This window comes from Sminthopsis crassicaudata, chromosome 3, assembly GCF_048593235.1.
Source record: "Sminthopsis crassicaudata isolate SCR6 chromosome 3, ASM4859323v1, whole genome shotgun sequence".
Lineage (NCBI taxonomy): Eukaryota > Metazoa > Chordata > Mammalia > Dasyuromorphia > Dasyuridae > Sminthopsis > Sminthopsis crassicaudata.
In genome coordinates, this window is record NC_133619.1 from 398,516,988 (window position 1) to 398,535,172 (window position 18,185).

The window sequence follows — 18,185 nt, forward strand, 5'->3', positions numbered from 1 at the left end:
TCTCTCTCTGCTCTCTCTCTCTCTCTCTCTCTCTCCTCTCTCTCTCTCTCTCTCTCTCTCTCTCTCCTCTCTTCTCTTTCTCCTCTCTCTCTCTCTCTCTGTCTATGTCTCTCTCTCTCTCTCTCTCTCTCTCTCTCTCTCCTCTCTTCTCTTCTCCTCTCTCTCTCTCTCTCTCTCTCTCTCTCTCTCTCTCCTCTCTCTCTCTCTCTCTCTCTCTCTCTCTCTCTCTCTCTCTCTCTCTCTCTCCTCTCTTCTCTTTCTCCTCTCTCTCTCTCTCTCTCTCTCTCTCTCTCTCTCTCTCTCTCTCTCTCTCTCTCCTCTCTCCCTCTCTCTGTCTCTCTCTCTCTCTCTCTCTCTCTCTCTCTCTCTCTCTCTCTCTCTCTCTCTCTCTCTCCTCTCTCTCTCTCTCTGTCTCTCTCTCTCTCCTCTCTCTCTCCTCTCTTCTCTTTCTCCTCTCTCTCTCTCTCTCTCTCTCTCTCTCTCTCTCTCTCTCTCTCTCTCTCTCTCTCTCTCTCTCCTGTTGTCTCTCACAATTAGTCTTTGGAATTGCTTCTTTGACTCTAAGTCCTTTGCCTTGATTATGTCACTTTCCTTTTTTTAGTCTGTCTGCTTGTGACTGAATCTGTCTATCCCATCTTTCTCATTTTTTCCCTTTTATTCTCTGCCTTTCTGTCTGCACCTACCTGTCCTGTTGGCTCTGTCTCTGTTCTATCACTCTCTTCCTGCATGGTCTCCTATTTTTTCCTTTGTCTCTCTGCTTATACATTCTTCTCTCTACTTTCTGCCACCATTTCTTGCCTTTTCTCTATGTCTCTTTTCTCTTTAAATCTACCCCCAAAGTCTCTGTTCTCGTACCATAGGCATCCTTTTATATCCTCACTGCCTCTCCCTAGGATTCTGTTTTATGAACTCTGAAGGTGGGGCTGAGAGGGTGGTATGTGGGGAAAAGGGAGTATTTCCTTTGGGTGACTGATAGGTCACAGGGGACACACACATTTCCAGGTTCACATTCTGGGAGTGTTGCTAGAATTAAACCAATCAGGAGCTATATGTGCCCTCCCCCATTAACCCTCTATCCTATGACAGTACAGACAATTTATGCCCCTATGTCTATGGCAGTATGTTGCCATAACCAGGGTCATTTCCTCATTTAATATCTTCCATAAACTTTAATAAACCTGTCCTGGAATAGAGTAGCTCTTCTCTAAAGTGGCGTCTTCTTAGGGAGGCTGGGGATAAGATGAGGCAAGAGGGGAAAGGAGAGACATTGATGTGGACTGGACTGAGCAGGGTGAAGGGTAAGGTCACTGGGTTTGGAATCAGAGAGCTTGGCTTTGCTCTGCTATTTATTAAGCTTATGATCTTTGGCAAGCCACTTGGTTAAATCTGAACCTCAGTTTCTCGATGGGTAAATGAAAGGAGTTGTCACTAGATGGTCTCTGGTATCCCTTTTCATTCTGACCTTCTATGACTTGGGGTCCCAGCTGCTGGGTGGAGGGGCTAGGTATTTAGCCAGACTGCTGGGTAACATATGTTTCCTTTCCTGTTCTGGAACTCCTTCGGGCTGCCCGGTACAGTGTGCCAGATACTCCCAAAGGGGGTAGTAGCTGTCTTGGGACCTTCTTCTAGCCCTGCCTCCAGCTCCATCATCAGCAACATCTGTGGGGAGAAGGAGGTAAGTGCTGGGCCTGGGGAGACGGAAGAGGGAATAGGATAGATGATGGGTGATGTGTCCAACTGTTAGAGATAAGCTTGTCTTAAAGTAGAAATCTCTAAAGTGTTTAGAAAGGAAGTGGTCATAGAATCATAAATGTTTCTGTCTAGAAGGGCCCTCAGACACTCTTTCTGGATTCTATCCATGTGCTTTTAAGTAGGAACATTCCCTATTTTCCCCCTGCAAAATGGGGAGCTATGAAAAATGTCCAGAATGAGAAATCTCCTTTTCCTCTGTGAGTAACTTGCCAAGCAAGAAGTCATTCCTCAAGTCTAACCTGAATTTCTCTTGCTTTAGCTTCATTTATTCTATCATCTATCCTTGGGGAAGAGGGATGGACAAAAACCATTTATTTATTTTGTGGGAGAGAAAAATCCCTGGCAGGAAACCATCAATGATTATAGCAGCTCTTAGTATCACAGAGGCTAAAAAACTAGAACTCTCCCTTTTGGGAGTTTTTACCCTATAAGCCTCTGCTGCATTAACCCTGTCATGGAAAATGGAAGCAGGCACATATTGCCATAGCTGTCTCTCATGAGGATGATTTCTCAACCCTGATTTCTATCCTGGCCCAGAGGAAAGATTTTTCTTTCATTTGATCCCAAGTTCACAATAGAAAAATACTTTACCCATACACTAACAAAAATAAGTTTTTACTAGCAGGGAAAGAAGGGTAGTTCTCTCATTCCACCCTCTGGCCAATAATCCATTCTATAGGCAATCACCTTTCACCCTCCCATCCAGGTAAAACAGTTTTGCTTCTTCAAGGGTTCCATTTTTCAACCTTTTATCTTGTCCACTGCTGGACTGTCTCCCAGCCCTTCTGCCATCAATCAATCAGTCAATTCAAATGGGCACTTGGAAGGGCTGCCTTGTGTTGAATTAAGCGGAATGATAGCATCTTAGATTAACAGGCTATGTGTCTCTGTTCTTCAGATCCCTTCTATTTTGAAGGGGGTTGTTTATAGAAGGGTCAAAGGAGACTAAATTGGTGGAAAAGACCTGAGGCTTTTAGCAGACTACAAGCTCCAGATGAGTCAAGGGTATGACATGGTAATCAAAAAAGCTGATACAATTTGGAGCTATATTAATAGAAGTGCAGTGTTTAGCAAGAAAGATCTATAGTCCCTCTGCTCTGGTCAAGCCACATCTGGAGCAATGGGTTCAGGTATGCATTCTGGGAAGGACTTTCATATGCCATAACACATCCAGAGTAGGGTAACCATAAGTAGTAGGAAGATTAAGATTAGTCCATCTAAGGACTGGGAGAAAGAATGAAAGATCTTTAGCCTGGAGAAGAACAATTTAGAAAAAATAAGATTCCTTCTTTTGAATATTTGTCAAAAAGAAGAATTAAATTTACTGTATTTGGCCCCAGAAGACAGAAACAGGCAGATTTGAGCTTGATGTAAGGGGAAACTCTCCCTCACAATTAAAAGCTCTCCATAGGTGGAAGGGAGTGCTTTTGAGATTCAGTGCATTCCTGACACTGGGCAATCTTCAAGCAGGGGCTGGCTGAAAATCTATCTGGGGTGTTTTAGAGGACACTTGCTCTGGCCTGAATTGAACAATGAGGATCTATCTCACTCTGAAATCCTGATAGTCCGTGATTGAAAGGTTTGGCGCTAAAGAAGAGACAAGAAAAGCCACTTTCTCTTTCTTCCTCTCCAAAGTTCCCCTTCGTCTTCCTCAGAAGAGGTGGGAGACCGTGGGTGAAAATCCTACAAATAACATCAGATTTTTCAATATGTTGGTTAGTTTTGCTTGAACTTTTCTTTTTTGAAAAATATTTTACATTCATTATAATTATAATGGAGGAAGGAACTTACTCTTATAAAGGATGGTTTTCTGGGTGAGTTTGGAGAAGGATATAATGGGAAATGTAGGTGATGAAAAATGGAAGAAGACCAAAGAATATTTGTTTAAACGAAAGATCAGGCACTGCCAAGCTTTGGGATCCTTGGTGAAGAAAGGACCATCTCTTTATTTTTCAGACTCTGTATAAGTCTTTATCCTCAGTAGGTCTTTCTCCTTTTTCTATATGGCACTAAGAAAGAAAATGAGTTTTTTGAAACAGGGTAGAATACTCTTCCCAAAACAGCTCGGGAACATCCAAAGGAGGTCAGGCTATTGGGCAAAAAGTCCTAGATGATCCATCCTCTGGCCCTAGCCCTCCCCACGACATGCTCCATTACCTCCTCACTCCCATTTCAGCTCCCCCTGGAACCCCTGCAGGTCTTCCTGCTCCTTTAAAGACAGTGGGAGGCCTTCAGCACTTGGTGCCTCAGCTGAATATTTATTCCTCTTGTTCCCTGGAATGTAGCACTTCTTCTGTCCACATTCTGATTTATTAACAGCAAATGAGCATATTATTAGGCTTCCTTACCATAGGTCCATTAGCCTCTCTCAGCCTGACAGCATCGAGGACCCTCCCCCAGAAGAACCAGTTATATAAGCCTCTTTGAGTCTCCTTAGCTTTCCAAAGATCTCTTACATCTGAGTGAATTTCTCCAAAAATTTGAAATAGCATTCTTACAGTGGCTCACAGGATTGTGGATTTAGAACTGGAAGGAGTCATAGGGATCTAATCTAATCCCTTAATTTTTCAAAAGAGGAAACTGAGGCTCAATGAGGTTAAGTGATTTAACTACTGTCACAGAGGCTGAATAGGTAGGGTATAAAATAAGGATTTCTGACCCTTACCCGTGCAGTACTATACATATTGTTTCCTTCTCTTTCACTTGCCTTTGAACAGGATGAAGCACCCTCGAAGCTACAAAGGTATCTTCAACAAAGGAATTTTTTTCTGCCACAATCTTTCAGAAGCAGTATCTAAATAAGTTTGACCATTAGAAAATTCTTCCTGATTTTTTGCTTACATTTTTTTTTTTGCTTCTAGGAAAATGTCAGCTCAAATCTACAGCAGTCTTGTTAGTCCAAAAATGACAGTGGTCTTATCCAAAGGAGAGTGTCAAAAGAGAGTTTTTTCTTTCCTTCTCTCTCTTTACCCTTTTTATCTTTCCCTCTCTTTTTTATAATTCCTCTCTTCTCTACCCCCCTGCTCTCTCCTTTTCTCTGGGTTCTTGGACCTTCATTGCATTGTCACTCATATTCCCCACTCCCACTGCTGGCTGGCATTCACTTGGCAGGCAGTTTGTCCCTGCCAGCCCTTCCTTTAACCCATGTTGGCATGGAGAGGCCTGAGGGAGGGACTTCACCTCTATCTTCCCTTGGCCCAACAGTTCCTTATAGTATCAGTAGCATTGCTCCATGATCGTTACCGATTCTTTGTTTGGCCACATTCCTTCAATATTAACCTTCTTCCTCAGACCAGATTATGCATTTCTTTTAATATTTTATAAGGCTGAATTGCCGTATGCTGATCTCCCTCAGCTCTGGGGGAAAGAAATAGAGCTCTTACTGAAGCTTCATTTCTTTAAAGGCTGATAATATCTCTGCAGCCCTTGCTGGACCCTTTTCTACTTCAATGCCCTCTCCCCCCTCCTGCTTCCTCCCACAATAGACCTGGCTGGAATTCGATTTGCACTTTCAAATCAATTGCTGATTGATCTTTGTCATACATAGAGAATCACAGGACTAGGACAGTGTCCAATCCTTTCTTCCCCGATCCAATAAGGGCAGGCTAGGTCTTTTCACAGTCCCATCAGGCTCATTTTCAAGATTATGTAACCCTAGGGAGATGCACACATGGCACCATAACACACATCCTTAGTCACCCTTTATGGCACTCTAGATCCTCTTCCCCTCACCTATTATGGAATTCAGAACTTGGGGAGGTAAAATGAACAGTTAATGTCACTGTTGTGATCACTTAGATGCTGAATTGTCCCTACAATATACTAAATTGAGTAATTCCTACAAGGCCTAAATTAAGGGTGGGGGAGAGAGATACCAAATTTTCTGTTCCTAAGACCAAGCTTGCTGGGTAGTGATTCAAAAAAACCCAAACTTGGAAGCTCCAAATAGAGGAAATTACAGCAAAAAAAGGGTATTAAAACAGGTTCAAGTATGGCACACACACACTCTTCTACCTCCTCTTCTTTCTCTCTCTCTCTCTCTCTCTCTCTCTCTCTCTCTCTCTCTCTCTCTCTCTCTCTCTTTTGTCTCTCTCTCTCTTTTGTCTCTCTTTCTCTCTCTCTTTTGTCTCTTTGTCTCTCCATCTCTCTGTCTCTCTGTCTATCTCTCTCTCTCTCTCTCTTTTGTCTCTCTCTCTCTCTCTTTTGTCTCTCTCTCTCTCTTTTGTCTCTTTGTCTCTCCATCTCTCTGTCTCTCTGTCTATCTCTCTCTCTCTCTCTCTCTCTCTCTCTCTCTCTCTCTCTCTCTCTCTCTTTTGTCTCTTTGTCTCTCCATCTCTCTGTCTCTGTGTGCATCTGTCTCTGTCTCTCTCCCCCAGGCTTGGGGTCTTTTATTCTTATTCTTATTTATTATATATTCTTGTTCTTATTATTACTTCTCCTTCTCAAAAATACTCTTGCTATTATCCATTGTAATCAGAACCACAGGCTTTCAGAGTTGGAAAGAATATTAAAGATTATCCAGTCCAACCACTACCAGGAATTTCCTTTCTATCCTGTCCTCCATGACATCTGGCCAACCAGATCTCACCTGGTTAAAAACAGTTAAGGGGATAGGAAGAAGGAAAGAGAGGGATACCTACCAAATAACATCTAGAAATATCCCTATTATCTCTCCTCTCATGCCCTGTCACAGTTTTTGTGGCACTTTTCCATAAGCTGCCAGCCTCCTTTACTCCACCTTGAGAACCAAGATGAAAATAATTGTTTCTTTTTTATCTGTGACCTAATTGTTAATCCCTGTTAGGACCAAAAAACCCCTCCCTCACTTCAGTGGAAAACCACAAACCTTCCCTTCCCCAGACTCCTAGGATGCAGGAAGATGCTCTGTCAGAGTTAGACGGGAGAGCCTCTAGTGAGCTAGCTGGAGTCCTCATTGCTCCAGGCACCAGGACTGAGGGCACCAAAATGAAATCAAGGCAGATAGCAGCTTATAACTCTTTCAGTTTCCTATTACCTACCGAATAGCTTAAGCCTCCAATAAAGCAGCCATCACAGCCTGTTAAATGCCTCTTCCCATGAGAGGAAAGGAAAGGGAGGCAGAGAGTGATGGCTCCCGGAAATGTCAGGATTAGATGCAAAGGGGACCTGACATTGTTCTAATGAAGCCAAAGCAGATATTTATTTACCTGGCTCTATGGGAGATCTTGCAAATCATTTCTCAGTCCACAGCACCTCTTCTCTCCAGTGTATTATTACCCAGAGACACCTTGAATCTTCCCCTCAATATCCATAGAAATTTGAAGTTGGCTACCTAACCAGTTGAATCACATGGGAGCAGGGGTACAGTGGAGGTGAGGTACACTGGGAGAGGCGAATTTCTCTCTAAGCCATCTCTCCATAGTGACCACAGTCACACTCCCCAGCCGTGGCTCTACAGATTTTGATTTGATCTCTCTTTTCTTCCTCTTTCTCCTTCTCTTTTTCTTTCTCTCACAAACATCTCTGTTTTAAATGATTAACTACAAATGAAATATTCTTAGGATTCTTCCTTCAAGAGCTATTAGTTTCCCTGCCTTACTGTGATTCTTCTGTAGATAAGAAAGAATCTATTCTCTTTGCTCCAGGTTCCCAGCACCGGCTTCTAGCCTTGCTGTCTATGTGTACAGGTCCTGAGCTGAGGTGCTTCTTGCCTAATCTCTGTTCATGTTAGAAGCTCCAGAAATTTGACCCAATCTTCTTTGTCTTCCCCCTCCCCTTTATCTATTTCTGTGTGTGACTCCATCCTTCTCTGTCTCTCCAACTGCTTTGTTTCTCTGTCTCTGCCTCTCTGTGTCTCTGTGTCTCTCTGTCTTTGTCCCTGTCTCTCTGTCTCTCATCTCTGTCTTTATGTCTCTCTGTTTATCTCTCTCTCTGTGAATGTCTGTTTCTCTCTGTTCCTCTCTCCAGCTCTTTGTTATCTGTCAGTCTTTCTTCTTAGGTTCCCCCTGTCTTCTTCTCCCCCTCCACTATGTAGCAAAGGAGAATCTACTTCTTAATTGAAGAAATCCATCTTCTGCTTTACCTCATAGATTTCTCTCTCTCCCCTTCTCCCTTTTCATTCTGATCCCTCCTTTTCCTTGTCTTGCTCATGTTTTCCCCTCCATCCCAGGTGCCCCATTTCAAAGTGGCCCCTGAGGAATTTGTGAAGTTGCAGTCCCAGAGATTCACCACCCTGAACCTCCACCCCAGCAACACGGACATCAGTGTGGCAGTCGCTGGAATCCTGAGGTTTTTCAACTGCACCACAGCCTGCCTCATCTGCGCCAAAGCAGAATGTAAGTTTCCTGAGATTGGGAGTTACCATCTTCAGTCAATATCTGACTGCTTCTGCACCTTCTTTAGAGTATCCCCAAGATAGGAGGATGGAGAGAGGAGGGTGACTGATTTGTAAATTAAGCCTGATAAACAGGATATAACCAAAAGACTCTGTGTGTATGCATGCTGTGTATGTCTGTGTGCATGTTTACATGTGTGCATGAGTGTTTATCTCACTCCAAAGCCAACTACATGTGTATGAGAATAACACATGTTTTAGGTCATAGAAAAGCAAACCAACAGCTAAGACTCTTTGCATCTGCAAACTCAATTCCTATACTTCCTGCTTCATTGTTAGGAAGATACAAAAAGAGAGAGAGAGAAATTGGATGCATTTGTATTTGATGGTTTGAAGAGCATCTTTCCCTGGAGAGCGGGTTTTGCTGATGGAATGAGGTCTGAGGTCAATTCCTGATAAAGTATTTTTTTTAATGCAGGTTTTTGGAAATGCATTTTCTCTGACTTTCAGACAATTTGTGACATAAATTCAGCATTTATAAGATTTAGCTAACATAATCCAGCTCCTTCCAGCACACACTCACATCTGTGTGCTTAAGACAGTCACCCACACTTGGTCATGCAGTTGCTGACCACTGGCTATTGCTAGAGTACCAGACATCACTCTCAACTTGACCTGCAGGTCTTTAGGGCCTGCATTTTTATATACTTGGAAGCTGCACCCAAGTACATTTTTGCCCTTCCAGAGTAGTCCTAGTACCTGCAAAAACTGGACAAATCAGTCATCTTCACACCAACAAAATAGATGCATTTGTTTTTATCATTTTGTGTTTTCTGCTGTACACTTGTATTCATTCATTCATATAAGTATGACAGATCCATTTAGTGAATTTTGTTTTGTTTTGTTTTGTTTTTACTATTTTATGATTGTTGCCTCCTAACTATATAGGGAAGGCAGCATTCACCTTTACCATAGCTATATAGACCAGTATATTCACTCATTCAAACAAATAAATTCAATAGATCCCTTCGTTTTTTACCATGTTTTGGTTATTGCCCTTCACCTGTGCATTCAATAATTTACATAAACATGACAATCCCATTTGTTTTTACCATGTATGGTTAATGCCCTCCACTTGTGTATTCATTCATCTCTCCATTCATTCATTCATTTGTTCATTTACTCATTCATACAAACATGATAGGTCCATTGTTTTTTACCCTGTTGGGTTTGCTGCCCCTCTACCCTGTATCTTCATTCATTCTTTATTCATGCAAACATGATAGTTCCCATTTTTGCCATGTTCTTTGTGTCACTATCTGTGTTTTTCATTCATTTAGTCCATTCATTCATACAGATAGATTCATTTGTTTTTACCATGTTGTATTTGCTGTATTCGTCCATTCATTCATACAAATATGATAGATCCACTTGTTTTGTGCCATATTGTGGTTACTGCCCTCACCGGTATATTCATTTCCTTCATTCATACAAACAAATTGAGCCCTTTCTATGGTATTCTAGGCATTGTGTAGAATACAAAGATGTATAAGCATCCCTTGCTCTCAAGGAGTTTCTAGTCCTAATTAGGAAAAAGTTATTTTTAACACAAATAAATAAAACCAGGCATGTAATTCCACACATATTGAAATGCGCAAAGACAAATATATCAGCGTGCACACACACACACACACACACACACACACACTAAATACAAATTTTCAGTGGAAAGAATACTGATTTTAGTCAAGAGCTGTGTTCTCAACACAGGTTTCCTGATTTACTTTTGACCCTGAGCTTTTCTGAGGCTAAGTTGCCTTATCTGGGAACGTGGGAATAAAGTGACTAAACTACCTACCTCCCAAGATATATGTGAAAGGATGTGTGTAAAGTGCTTTGTTACTATAAAGCTCTATGCAAGTGCAAGTTTTATTTTTCTAATAGCTGGTGATTTTACAGAGATGTTGGAAAACAGTATTTCTTAAATGTTAAAAATACTCCAAACAATAATAGCCTAGAGTGGTCAAAAAGAGATCACCGTGGGCTCCACTAGCCAGGGAGTCACCTTTAGATAATAGGGGGAACTTCATCTGTATAGACTGAATGTAATCTCCTTGAGGATAGGTTCATGTAATTTTTTTGGTCTTTATACACCCTCCTTTTACCTAACCCAGCATCTGGCATTGGTTATTTGTTTGATTGGTTTGGAGTCAAGAGGTCAAGAGTTCAAATTCCTTATCTAGTACTTACTGTGCCTACAGAAGAATTATAACTTCTCTGATTCTTAGTTCTCCTCATGTATAAAGAGGAATATCCAATGAGATAGGGACTGTAAAACACTTTGCAAATTTTAAAACACCACAAATATGTTGCATTATTATTACTTAACTATGTCAAAAGGAGAAGAAAAATTTCTAGGTAAGGAGAAAATTCAAGAGATGAAAATGTTCACAGTGTATTCAAAGGACAGTAATTGGACCAATCTCCCCAGAGTAGAAAATGATAAAGTGATTTTAAACACTCATTCACTGAGTGTTTAATAAGGTATGTTATGGACTGAGCAATGGGTAAAGTAAGGTCAAGGGAGCTCCAAAGTGAGATAAGGCATAGCTGCTTCTTTTAAGGAGCTTTAAGACTTGCTAAGTATTAAGGGGCCCAAGTGGTAAAGTATAATTCACAAAATCAATCAATCAACAAAATTTTATTAAGCATCTGCTGTGTGGAGGTTCTGTATTAGATGCTGAGGAAGTAAAGACAAAAAAAGATGAAATAATAAATCCTTGAACTCAAGGAGCTTACATCCTATCAGAGAGATAAATACCTACATAAATATATGTAAAAACAAAATAAATGCAAAGTAATTGGAGAGAGAGGGCCCTAGACGCTGGGGGATGGGGATCAGGAAAGCCTTACATGATAAGTATGTTTGGGAGGTTAAAAAAATGTGCTGCTTGAGACTTAAAATGGATCAAAGAAGGGTTAGTAGAGGGGCCATGACACTGAAACTTTAATTCAAAGAATGTCTTAGAATTCAACAAGTGAAGAAAGGAAATGAGGATATGCCAGAAATTGGGGACTGAGTGAGCAAAGGCATGGAAGAATACAGGGTTTGCTGAGTAGAACCTTCTAAATGAAATCCAAAAAAAAAGCAATTTGAGATAAGGCTATACAAGTACAATGGCATCATTTTTAGATTTTAGAGGACTTTGGATGTCAGGGTAAGGGAGTTTGGATTCTTTTCCTGGATTCCAATGACTCTCAACCTTTTTGAACATGAGAACCCCTTTTTAATGTCAAAAATTCATAGAGCTCCACATGATAGTAGTTGAGCCATTACTTTCCATGCATTAAGGGAATATATTCAAGCTACTATGAATTCAATGATGTTTTTGAAGGAATTTATATTTTATTCATCATAGTAGTTTCTCCACATTTGAAAAAATAACAATATGGTTTAGACAGTATTTATTCAGTCTATAAAAGTATACTTGCTTATTTATGATTAGCATATGAAATCCAGGATTCCATGTATAAACTGGATGATGATAACCACTGCTCTAGATGATTAGAAGGCATTGAGGATATTTCACAAATATATGCCCCCCTAATTTGAGAAAAACTCTCACAAATATGTGTCCCCTAATTTGAGAAGAACTATCTCTGGCAGGCATATTAGAAGGTTGATATACTCCCAAATGTGTTCTTACCTTCTTCTGTATCCCATTTTTTGTGCTTTTGTCTACCCACCTTGGGAATGGACATTGTTTGAAACCTGCTTTAAGATCTTTAAATGATAAGCCCTGCACAAGAGTTGATTGCCTCCTTGCCAGATTTACTCACTCCCCAGTGCCAAAACTTGGGCACATCCTACAGCTTAGAGCTCCCCACACCCAGGATAGAGTACCTCTATTCCTACAGAGACATTTGCAGCACTAATAATGTACAGCTTTTGCCCAATAATCTTCCTCTTCAGAGCATTTTACTGACATTAACTAATTAACCCTCTAAACATCCCTACTGAGAAGGTAGTTTTAATCACCACTCTACTAACTGGGAAGCAGCTGCATAGATGGGGTCCAGGAACATGGCCATGGGGGTGGGGAGCTGGAGACCTTCATTGGGGAGCTAATTAGGCTGGCCCCTGGCCCTTTCCTATAAACCAGGATTGACAGTGCCAAGGAAGCTGGGCATGCATAGAAACGCATTTATAAACTCACCCAACAATCAGCAATTATTTATTGGACACTGAGTGTGTGTGTCAATACTAAGCTAGGCAAGTATACATACAGAAGAAGTATGAGATACATTTCTGGCCCTTGAACACCTCTGATGGTACACAGATCTCTTGATATAGAAACTTTCTACACAAAAGCATCTTGACATTTTGTCTGTAACCTCAAGAAAAGAATTCCCTGAAACATTAAATGGTTAAATGAATAACCTACCATTATGCATCTAATAGATGTCAGGAGGAATATTTGAACTCATTTCTCTTGAATTCCATCAGGCTATTGACAGGTCACAAATATTTTGCTTTTTACAAAGTTCTTTCTCCACACAGCACCACTGGAAGGTAGGTATAGTTGCTCTTGTCTCTATTTTCTATGTTGGAAACTGAGATTCAAAAAGATGAACTAATTTGCCTGGGGTCCTCCAACTAGTAATAAAAATATAGCACTTGAAATTTACCTTTACAAAGTTGTTTAAGTTTTACAAAATTAATATTGTACATTGTTTAATGTGGATACCTAATCAGCCTAATCCCTGGCAGCTCACAGCTCTTAAGCTCAAGTCACTCACCTGCCTCAGCCTCTCAAGGAATAGAGATTATCTATAGAAGTCAACATGCATTGTTCATGATGATGATGATAATGATGATGATGATAGTGGTGGTGGTGGCAGCAGCTCGCATTTATATATATAACACACCTAAAACTTTATATATGTATATATATATATGTATATATATATATAAATAAAGTTTTAGGTGCGTTATTGCCTTTATTTTACAGATGGGGAAACTGAAGCTAAGGAAAGACTAAGTGACTTTCTCAACAAGTAAAGTACAGTACTATAGGAATTCAAATGAAAGGAGCGGTCAGTGCTCATTGGAGTCTTCAGGAAAGGTCTCATGAAGGAGGGAGGAACTTAAGTTAGTCTTTATACTACTTCTTCACAAGCTCAAAGCTAGAAAAATGGAAGCTACCTGCCCATTCTCAGATTTGAAGAGCTACACTATTAGTGATAATTGTTGGTGTCATTGAAATAGAGAAAAATTCTTCCTGTATCAGAGCTGCCTCTTGCTATACCTAAAGGTAAGGAGAAAAGGAGAGCAGAACTGATGAGTCACAAAATTATGACAACACACTGAAAAATGATAAACCCACTGAGACAGAAGGGGAATTAAGGCAGACAGCTGAGCTTGGGACTTATCAGTTGGTGGAAAACTTATCTATCAGCGGAGGCCTTTGAGTGACACTGGTCCCCACTGGCCCCAAAGATCTATGTGGCAGAGCCCAGGCCCCATTAGGGAAAGATTGGATAGGGGATGAGAGGTTAAGGGGAGGAGTGAAAGGAAAATCTAATCAAGGAAGGAAAAATGGTCTGACATAAGACAGCTCCATTTCAGAGCTGGGGAGGGGACACTTTCCAGTCTGTCTCATTAATGCAGGGCTGAGAGACACTGCAAGTAGAATTAAGAAGAGAAATCTAATTTTATTTCTCAGCCAGTGAAATTAGACATAACCCAGAACATTCCACAGGGAATCATGCCACTCACTCATTTGCTCATTCTTGATTTCTCCCAGAACATGGATTTTTAATAACTGGGTTTTCATCTCATGGAAATGAATTGTATTTGGCTAGGGGAAAAATGTATATGTGTGGGGGTACTTGTGTGGGTGGCTTTTTTAACTTTTAAAATTTAAAAGAAAAGAAAAAATATCAGTTAGGAAGAAAAAAGGCATGATAGGAAAATCTTGAAAGTTGGAATATGGCATCCCAGATTATACCTTAAAAGCCAAGTAGTAAATGCCCCTACCTTGGGTATCATACTAAATCTGGGGCTAATATGGTGCTGGAAGCCATCAAACTAACTAAGGAGGTGTGAACTAGTCTGAGTCAGAAACAGACCAATGTTTCATTATATAGGGTATCTTCAGAACTATCATATGATTTGGGTTATGGAGAGCCATAAATATAGCTTAAGTTACTTTTTATGCCTGTTTTTTCTTTTAGAAATCAGGGTGGTAGTCAGGGGAAAAAATTACTGTACTAGGAATAAGGTGTCCTGGGTTCTAGTTTGTATTCAGTTGATTAACTTAAGTGACCTTGGACAAGTCATTTAATTCCCCTAGTACTCAGTTTTCTCCCCTGCAAGCTGAAGACTGTTGCAGATTTAGCATTCTATTCTTATTTGCTATAATTTTCATGTCTTCTTTTCTTGTGTACATATCTTCACCTCATCCCCTTATCCTGATTACACTGTGAGCTTCACAAAGGCAGGAACCTTATTTCTTCTTTTACCCTTCAGGACCAAGGACAGGGCTCTTCACACATGCCAAGTTCAGTGTTTAAAATGAAGCTCTGTTCTTAACAAAACACAAATATATTTAATGAATACTTATGGTGAATGAACCTACCATTGGTGAAGAATGTGGACAAGTGTGTCTGTAGATCAGAAGGGAACAAAGGATTACCTGTATGAGGTGGAGAGAAGCAAGTTTCCAAATTTATAGAAGAAAACTCGTCCCTTGCCATCAGCGATGTATGTTGGAAATTACTGGGCTTCACTGATGTGCCAATCTAGCTGGGCTTACCATTTTCATGTTCATCTCACTCAAAGCAAATACTGACTAGTTTCTAAAGGAGAAATGAAACATTTGATTTCAAGAAATTCCCAGCTCTCAATTAGTTCTGAAACACTTCCAAGCTTTAACTCTATATCTTGTGATCCCTTTTCCAGAAGTATCTCATTCATCCTCCCTATCTATCCTCCATTCATCCTCTCAGCCTGTAGTTACCCTGACACCAAGGAAGGATCTGTACCAGCTCTCATTTTTCCTTATTTTACCAAGGGAAGAAAGGAGGTCCAAGAATATAACTTGTACCATGAATAAGAGAGCTGGGCACCTTTGTCAAATGTTCCTTCTTGTTATTATAGAAAGTGTCAGACTTGTAGCCAAGTTGCTTGAGTGGAAGATGGTCTAGTTTTGCTGAGCATATTCACTGGAAATAGAGCTAATGCCCCTGCCTTGGGCCAACCCTTGACAAAACAGTGAATTTATTTTGCTCCGTGGTAAGACTGGAATTTTCTCCTACATAAAAATCTTGTTATCTTCCTAAATTTTCCTAGAGTATATTATTTAATATATCCATTCATCTCATCATCCTAACTTGTATTATACTAGTTTATGGACATGTTTAATTCCCCACTCCACCCCAGTACACTAAAGTTTCTTGATGTTAGGGATTATGCCTTTTTTTCCAACTTTATAGATCTAGTACCATGCAGAGCAAGTGCTTTAAAGTATTTGTTGCATTGAATTGTTCTTTGGAATCTTCCCTTACTTGTCCATTTTTATGCCTCTCCTTTTTCATAACCCTCCCTTTTCTAATCTCTGGCAGTCACCTCATAATCTTTCTCCCTATGAAAAGTTGCTCTCTCAAGAAATAATTTGAAACTCATTCATACTTAGTTCTAAGTAATTGGTGAGTTTTAATGTGACAATCCTCTCAGAGTTATTTGTATTTTAGCAGGACTCAAAGGCATCAGCTAAAGAAATAAGGCACAATTTTCAGTATTACCTTCAGCATAAAATGGAAGAAGGCATAGTTCAGAATAAGGCAAGGGAGGAGTTATTTCTGGTCCTTGGAAATCTCTGCCCCTATGCAATGTTATTTTATCTACTTCAGTAACTGAACTTATTATTAGGACTCCTTTGTTCCTCTCCAGCTCCTGGTAGGCAACTTACTTCTTTCTCCCCAGAATAAGTAGCCTGCTGAGTCTTTCATAGATTTATCCCTCCTGCTGCATCCTACTGCACTGCTAGACTCACCTAGTACTCAAAACAAAAAAGGAATGAAGCAAGAAGTAGATTCTGGATGTGGAACTTGGTTGCCTGAGGTGGGCTGAGGTTGGGGGAAGGGGAAGGAAAGAGGCAGCAAATCTGAAAGACAGGAGAAGCTCTGCTTTTGATACCTTCAGTCAAAATAACTCATGGTCACTTCACTGGTCTCTAAACCACCAAAAATCAAACAAGAAATTCCAGCAAGTAATAATAAAAGTAATGAAAACTTCCAAGTTGCTATTCCCATGAAATCAACTTTCTTCTGATATCCTAAGTAAGAGGTAACCCTTAATTTTCTTAACTTATTTTATGGGCTTTTGTTTCTTCCCAGGGAGAATAAAAATTCTAGGTAGACTTAGGCCAATTGGTCTTTCCCACTCCATTTTCTCCATCACTGTGATTCACTTGAATCCAGTTCCACAGAATTAAACTCAATTCAGTTTCAGATCAGTTCATGAAATACTGAGTGCCTGTGTATTGTGTTCTGGGAAGATACAGAGAATTATGAAGTATAGTCCCTATTTTGGAGGAGTCTATAGTCTAAGTGGGATGACAAGACCAATACAGAGGGAAAAATCAGAGAAGAATAAATCACAATAAAATACAGAAAGTTACATTTACCTTAAGGTTTTATTCAAACACACATTTATTAAATATGCAAGGGGGCATAGTGCATAACATTCTGGGCTTGGAGACAGGAAGACCTGGGTTCAGATTTCACCCCCTGATGTTTACTAGTTATGTAATCAGAAGGAAGTCCTTAATTCTCAGTGCCTCAATTTATTTGTCTGTAAACAGGAAGGAGAAAGAGGGAGTAAGGGAAGGAAGAGACAGACAGAAAGATTCAGAGAGAGATAGATACAGAGACAGAAAGAGAGACAGAGAGCCCAAAGATTAGATTGGAAGACCTTTAAAATTCTTTCCAGTTCTAAATCTAGGATAAATATCTACTATGAGTAGAACATCATGCTAAGCTCTAGGGAGATATCAAATATACCTAGATAGATAGATAGATAGATAGATAGATAGATAGATAGATAGATAAGATATCTCTGCACTCATGGAGTTTTTAATGTGAGCAGAGGGAGAAAATTGGCAAGGCATGTGGGGGTAGAATAAGCATTTATTAAACACCTACCATATGTTAGACACTGTGCTAAATGCTTTACAAATATTATTCCATTTGATTCTCATGCATCACATCATGCTACTTTTTAATCCTCATTTTTAGATGAAGAAACTGAGGCAGAGAGAGGGCCAAGTATGATAGAGATAATAAATGTTTGAGGTCAGATTTGAATTCAGATCTTCTTGATTCCGTGTCCATCTGTTGGTCCTTTGTGCCATCTAGCTATATCTCTAAATAAAGTTGATTCTTATTTGGAATGGGGACCCAGAATTTTCTTCATGAAAGTGAATTCAGTATAGAGATGATATTTTCTCCCTAGTGGAGCTTACTACCAGCTTTCTCCTATGGGCAGAAAGAGCTTTCAAAGGGAGTGATGTATTTTTAATGCTTCAATCTAATGTGAACAAGTTGGAGAAATGCTACTCTGGATGGGAATTTTTGTCCTTATCCTACTGTAACAGTTGTTGTTGATGTTGTTTGTCTTTCATTCACAAACTGAACCGTGACATCAGGGAAGTGATGCCATGACATGCAGGTGAATTGGATTTAAGTGAGAGAGGGCTGTGAAAGATCATCTGTCTCAATTACCTCTCTAAAACAATCTGGGTTCAGTGGCTAGATCTTGAATATGATGACTAGATATGTCACTTGGCCTTTTTGAGCTAAGGTTATCTGCTAAGCTAAGGTCTTTGCTTTCTAAAACTTAGCTAGAGACATAATTATCTCCATTTGTTTAGATAAGAAATTTGAGCCTCACAGAGATTAGAATTTGCCTAAAATTACACAATTCATAAGAATCAGAATTGGGGCTCAAACCCAGACTCCTTAACTTCATATCTAGTAGATGGAATGCCACTATATCAGAGTATTTAAAAAGCTTGATTTCAGGGATAAAAATAAGCCATTTCCTGCATGACCTTGA

At 40.0% G+C, this 18,185-nt stretch overlaps 1 protein-coding gene across 5 annotated transcripts in view; it reads left to right on the forward strand.

Moving 5' to 3' along the window:
- Window positions 1–18,185, forward strand: part of GRIK4 (glutamate ionotropic receptor kainate type subunit 4) — a 680,228-nt gene that overhangs the window by 417,355 nt on the left and 244,688 nt on the right. For all 5 annotated transcript variants that reach the window (XR_012488209.1, XM_074302596.1, XM_074302599.1 and 2 more), the window contains 2 exons: window positions 1,578–1,675; window positions 7,901–8,066. Coding sequence is in view for 4 of the 5 variants with exons in the window: in XM_074302596.1 (XP_074158697.1) it covers window positions 1,578–1,675; window positions 7,901–8,066 (264 nt within the window). In the remaining variant the exon portion in view is untranslated. The remainder of the gene's footprint in view (window positions 1–1,577; window positions 1,676–7,900; window positions 8,067–18,185) is intronic.